This window comes from Limulus polyphemus, unplaced genomic scaffold (genome assembly GCF_000517525.1).
Source record: "Limulus polyphemus unplaced genomic scaffold, Limulus_polyphemus-2.1.2 Scaffold3616, whole genome shotgun sequence".
Classification (NCBI taxonomy): domain Eukaryota; kingdom Metazoa; phylum Arthropoda; class Merostomata; order Xiphosura; family Limulidae; genus Limulus; species Limulus polyphemus.
The window spans coordinates 86,835-93,720 of NW_013669226.1; the positions used below are offsets into that span (position 1 = coordinate 86,835).

Sequence of the window (6,886 nt, forward strand, 5' to 3'; positions counted from 1 at the left end):
AAACTTACGAGGGTAATCTCTAGTACTTTAGCTGTTACGTAAACTACTAAATATTACTTATTTGACCCACCTTATTAAATACAGCATTTTCCTTTACGCATTCCCTTGGCAACACCTGAATGTTGATGTTTTAAAAAGAAAATTTAACTCCATCTGGGAGTTCTTGATGGTCATCTTGTTGGAGAACGTAAGTGATGTGTTTTGCTCTTTCTTCTAGGAGGTTCTGGCGAGATATGGTTACTTGAAATGTGACTCTAGGAGACAAAAGCGAAGCCTATTTTCAGGTTTCCTGAATGTAATTCCAGATGAAGGAGGAAGGACTAGCATTTCCCGTACTTGCAGCAAAATGGAAGTGGAGAATGCCATAAAAAACTACCAGAAAACGTACAATATGCCGCAAACTGGTCGTTTGGATTCCGATACTTTGCGCGTCATGAGCGAATCACGTTGTGGAAACTCTGATGACGAATCATCTGCAGTTCCTTTTCAGCCATTATCTAATGTCGGCCTAAAACGTAAGTGCGGGCTGAGGCAAAACCTAAGATATATAAACTGTTTTTCTTTAAAAACTTTCTATACGTTTTTCACCAATACATCATTATTTTTGAGCTGTACGTTTTTTTAAAAGTTCAATATTTGATGGTTGTGTATTCTTGACCTCGGTTATTATATTTTGAATATTAAAGTGACGTCAGACTTAATGAAAGATACTATGTATGCATTACTCTGAGAATTGAGCGTTATTTTGGGTCATCGGTACAGACGGTTGAAACATTCTCTAGTTAAGATATTTCTTTTTTGTTCGAAAATAGTTCTATTTTTCATTCTTACTCGGCCCGGCATGGCCAGGCGGCTAGGGCGCTCGAGTCGCAATCTGCGGGTCGCAGGTTCGAATCCCCATCACACCAAACATGATCGCCCTTTCAGCCGTGGGGGCGTTATAATGTGACGGTCAATCCCAGTATTCTTTGGTAAAGGAGTAGCCCAAGAGTTGGCGGTGGGTGGTGATGACTAGCTGCTTTCCTCTAGTCTTACACTGTTAAATTAGGGACGGCTAGCGCAGATAGCCCTAGTGTAGCTTTGCGCGAAATCCATAACAAACAAACAAACATTCTTACTTAAAGATATTTCTGCTTTCTACTCGTATTCAACGAATTTTTTTCTGTTTCCATCATTATTGGAAGATATTTCTGTTTCCATCATTATTAGAAGATATTTCTGTTTCCATCATTACTGGAAGATATTTCTGTTTCCTTCCTTATTTGAAGATTATTCTGTTTCCATCATTATTGGAAGATATTTCTGTTTTTATTTTTATTCGATGGTATTGCTGTTTAGTATTCTTTTTCGAAGACATTTCTGTTTTACATTCTCGTATGAAGATAATTCTGAGTAGTATTGAAGTGGTCATTTTAAAGTGTGATATTCCATCAAGAAACGCTTTCAGCTGAGACAAATACACTCCACAACAGTATTTTATAGTATGTTATTTCCTCTTTTTTTTTCTTAAATTGTATCAATAACAGATAATACAAACGAGAAAATAACAAAACGCATTTTCCTGAGCTAGTTCTGTTAAGAGAAACTCTCCAATTTAAATCAAACTATATACTTTATTTTCTTAAAACGTACATTATAAAATATGTTGTTAAATAACACAATTAACTGCTTTACAGAAAGTTTTATTAGCTGGAAGTAATGAATGATTTTCACCATATCTTGCTAAACCTAATAATTACTGGCTGGCTTTGTCACAAATAAAAGCGATGGTAAAGTTAGCTTAAAATCATCTCTTTTCTTATCTGCAATAACGTAAGTTTATGAACTATGTAGCTCAACAAAATAAACTTTAATTAAAAACATCAGATATTTATTCAGCCACAAAGTTGTTGTTATGTGCAACAGACTTCAAATTAAATCATCAGATGTTTCTCCAGCCACAAATTTGCTCCCACATGCAATAAACTTCAAATAAAACCATCAGATATTTCTCCAACTACAAAGTTGTTGCTACGTGCAATGATCTTCAAATAAAAGCATTATATATTTCTCCAGCCACAAAGTTGTTGCTACGTGCTTGATACACCTTTGTAACAGTCTCGACAACTACACAGAATAATGTAACAAGCATTTTTTTGGTGAATGACCTAACTGGTAAAGTACACTGCTTTTACAATTCAGTGACATACTGAAAACTAGACAGATTAAAATGTACCTCAATGGATGTCGTTCTACCATGTTTCCTCTGTTTGTTTGTTTCGGGTATTCGCCCAAAGCTACACTAGAAATATCTGCGCCTAATTTTGAACTGATAGACTAAAGGGAAGAAAGCTAGTCAGCAACATCTACCACAATTCTTTCAACTAGTACGGTGTTGCCGTCATCTTTATATTGCACCCACGGTCCCAAAGTACACATTGCGATTTTGCGGCAATGAAACGCAAACGATGAATCTCGGATTAACAGTCTTGCACTTTAGCCACTCAGCCACGCCTGGCCTCTCTGTTTCCTCTACCTTCCATTGTTTGAATTGGCTTACATATTTTGAGTGTGTTGCCATGGTAAGTGTTTAACGTTTTTTATTACTCAGGCGTCTTTTGAAAGTATTATTTTGAGGAGATTAAAATGACGTCGCTAACTAACACTAACAATAACAGAAATACGATTCACTGTTGTAACAGGCACCCATTGTGGAAGAACAACAGGAAAAACGTGATAGGTTTGAAATTGAAACATTTCAACTTTGGTTTGCATCTAATTTTAACCATTATGTATAAGTTCAATAGTATTCTATCGTTTATATCATTGATATTTTATACGTAATGTATTAGTGATGATATAATGTGAAAAGACATTAGGAGTTTGTTAATTAACATACTTTCATTGATAAGTTAATTTATTATAATCTTAAATACGTGACAGTTTTTACAACCTCTGGATGTATCATTTATCAGATGTACGTTTAAAAAGCATTTTTATTGAAAACTGTCTTCATATTGTCCAGTACAAGGTACTAAGACTGTGTCGACAGACTACTGAGTTTTGTTACACATGAATTAAAGTTTTATATCTTTTTTACTATTAAATCTCTCTTTACCCCGAGCAAGAAATAAGACTAAGAGCTTGGAACGCTAAAGATTGGATTTTTATACTCGCGGTGGGCATAGCACAGATAGCCCTTTGTGTAGCTTTGTGTTTAACAACAAACAAACAAACCAAAACTTTACTTTGGAGAAGTTTTGAAGGTTTAACAAAAACAACGAAAGTGTTATGTTGTCACAGTATACGTTACAACAATGAACTGGGAAATTAATTCATCTTTTACAACAAGCCGTATAATGGTAGTTTATTGAAAAATGTATTGTTATTGAAAATTGATAAAGAAACAAGAAGCAGGCAAAAATAACTGGCGAAAAGTAGAAACACATTAACTGATAAACTTTAGAAACGCGGCAGTTGTATTCTTCTCTATCTTTGCTCTCAAATACCTATTTGATACTTATACTAATCTCTGCTTCCATAACATTAACCTTATTTACTATCGTATGTAATAGAAATGTAATAAAAATATTTGCATCGTAGAAATTGCAGATCTCCAGAGCGTAAGAAGGTTTTGTTTGTTTGTCTCATTATCTGACTTGCTGAAAATGTGATATTCCCTGAAGCAAATCCATCTCAAAGAAAAACAAAACCAAACAATATATAACAGCTTGTTTAACATTCCTTGCCGTTTATTGAAGCTGATTAACTTTGATTCAAAACATAAGTACTAATGTTCTCAACAGCCAGTGTCCTTTTTAAGAAATGATCAAAGTACATACAATCATAATCTACAAATATGTTTTAAGGGTGTAAGAGAAAATTGTTCATTGAAGCAAGTGTTTGGTATAATTTATAGTGATTACACTTAAAAATGTGTTTTTCTGATAGAAATATCCCATACTGTTCAACGAAAACACCACTAAATGTTTTAATTCTCATTAAGAAAGAATATTTTAATCCTTGTCTGTCTTCCATACAATTTAAAAACCTTGTTTTTGTTGTTGTCTGTCATCCAAACAAGTGAAGAGTCGAATAATATTGTCTACCATCTATACAATTGAAGAACCTTGTGGTGTACACTAACTTCCACTCAAGTAAAGAACTTTGTTGTGTCTTCTAGACGACAATTTCCATGTAAGTCGTTCTAAACGGGAAACTTCAGAACCTTCAACATCCTTACACGACTTTATCATGAGAGCTGGCAAAGAACCTACTTCGAATTATGGTTCTCTCCCAGGCACTACTCTCTCACGCAGACTTCATTGGATGGAAGAATACGGCAAACAAATTGAAAGTGGAGCTTTTGATCAGAAACTGGAGAAGATACACGACTACATCCAGTCACGTCGAAGAAAGAAACGCTCTCTAGCCATTGGTATTCAAGGCCATGCTTTTAGTTCGGTAAGATTAACCTATTCTTATATTTGAAGGATTAATTGAGAAGTCTATGGATATCTGTACCACATTTTACCCTTGTTATAAATAACTTTCGTCAAATGTTTTTCACTATTATTAAACTAACTACCGAAATAAGCCATCAAATTTATTCAATAATGGGAATGTTGTTACATTTAAGTCAGTTTCTCTTTGTTTGTCTTTTTAATGTGTAGCTTAAGGGAGTATCCCCACATATAAAAATATATCCTTAGCTACATTATACAACAGCATTTTTTAAGTTGTGCGTCACATAACTCGGTAAGCTATATTGGGAAACTTTATACTACATTATTTGACACATCTGGTTCACTTTATGCTTTTTACAGAGTAGAAATGAACAAAACATTATTTCACTCACACGATGGGTGGTTTGCTAAACATTATTAAACACATTAAAAAATTCAGAACAAAATACTAGCCCCCAGTGGCACAGCGGTTTGTCTGCGGACTTACAATACTAGAATCCGGGTTTGATGCCCGTGGTGGTCAGAGCAAAGATAGCCCATTGTGTTGCCTTGTGCTTAACTTCAAAGAAAAACAAAAAACAAAATACTAAAATAAACACATCATGTTGGATCCCTGCTTCTTCATTTAGTATGTTTATGTTAGTGTTCCTCTTCACTCCCATAATCCACTTATTAAACTGCGTCTGGATTATGTTTCTTCATAATTAATCCATCTCCACACTTCTACTCCGTATATTAGTATTGTTCTCTAACGATTGCTTAAAACATATTCATGCTGTGAATGTTCTTTCTCCTATTCCCCATGCTACAACAATTATGGCTTCAAAAGAGACTCTCCGTTGAAATCAAACTATATTTTTCCTTCATTTCATAAAAGGTGCAACACAGAATATTTTCAAATAACAATTTACAGAATGTGTTTGTTAGTTAGAAGGAATGTAGTATTTACCCATTGACTTTATAGTTCATAACAGAAAGTAGGATTCTGTGATGAATAGTCCTTTGGCTTGCTGTTTTGATCAGATAACTGATGTGCGATTTTGACCCATTATCACTTCAAAAATGTAATCCAGATATTTAAATTATCTTATCGCCTCAAATTTGTCTTCTTTCCGTTTTCATTTTCGCTTTTTTTCTTCTATTTTCAAAACGTGAATATTTGATTTTTCCACATTGAATGCCACCTGTTTTCTTTCAACATATTTTTATAAACTTAAGATCATCGTGTTGTAACCCTTCTAATTATTCTCACTTTATGATTTGTATATGCATAAATTTCATCGCTAATGTGTTTGAAATAGTACCAGTACTCCAATATATTGTTAGATCCTCGACTTACAGATCCTATTGATGCTTTAGGAGCTGGTAACCTGGCGTCTAGTGGAGTCCGCTTACAGTAGTCAGCTTACAATAAACACACAGAGGAAAGCCCTGGCTCTGGCTTTTCGAATGTGGGGTGAGGTGATCCCTTTGCTGTTTCAAGAAGACACTCGTTCTCGAGTTGACGACGTAGATATTTTGATCGCATTTGGGCGAGGTTGGTATCTTTCATGTATTTGTGTATGTATATATTCCAACCCTCTCTAAACTATAACGTATGTTATCTGTGACATATAAATACCTTTTTTTTAATATATAAATATTGTGCCTTTGTATTTCCCGTTTTACTTGATTTTCTATTGAGCTGGTAAAGTTATCTGAAAATTAACAAGAAAATACTCAAGCCCAAACGTTAGTAGAAAAATTCAGATCATGTCCGCCATTTTTATTCTGTGTTTTCAGATCTCAAATGGCAAGACATTCTGTAAATTATAACCATTACTCTGCATCTTGTGTAGGTCTGATAGCTATAACGCATGACTCTATATCTCGTGTCGACTTATAAAAAAACAAGAATTTAATTGGAAAATTACCCCTGTATGAAGCTTTGGATCTAAATATCATTTAAAACTACAAAAATGAGAACTCCTACTAAAAATTAAAAATTAAATTCAACGTATTGCAATGTGTCATGTATTTCTTTTGTATCGATTTATCTGGAATTGTTTAAATCAGTTGAAGTGTTTACAATATTGGAAATATGTATGAGAACAGTAAATAAAATGGGTATAAATGCAAATATCATGGGATTACTCCCCTTCTATTAAACGAAAATTCAAAGCGCCATAATACAGTAATGTGTTGACATTGAATACTTTGGTTGATTTATATCTAACAATCAGACAGTGCCCCATCAACATAATACCTATAAAAGTACAGGAAGTCATACTATTCCCAGCAGTAGTGTGGTATTGCACTCATTACTTTTAGGACAGAAGCGCTACATGATAAACGTGTAGAAATCAAAGTTTGGCTAGAAAAGGCCTCTTTACGTGAAATATTGAGGCACAAATGGATGCTTCAATAGGTAGATGAAACTAGTATTGTTGCTAATAGAAGCA

General features: G+C 34.2%; 1 protein-coding gene across 2 annotated transcripts in view; it reads left to right on the forward strand.

Annotated features, from left to right (window-relative positions):
* LOC106469693 (matrix metalloproteinase-21-like) overlaps positions 1 to 6,886 on the forward strand; it is an 81,733-nt gene that overhangs the window by 57,134 nt on the left and 17,713 nt on the right. For both annotated transcript variants that reach the window (XM_022398273.1, XM_013930202.2), the window contains exons 3-5: positions 218 to 515; positions 4,163 to 4,443; positions 5,805 to 5,982. In XM_022398273.1, the coding sequence (XP_022253981.1) occupies positions 218 to 515; positions 4,163 to 4,443; positions 5,805 to 5,982 (757 nt within the window). The remainder of the gene's footprint in view (positions 1 to 217; positions 516 to 4,162; positions 4,444 to 5,804; positions 5,983 to 6,886) is intronic.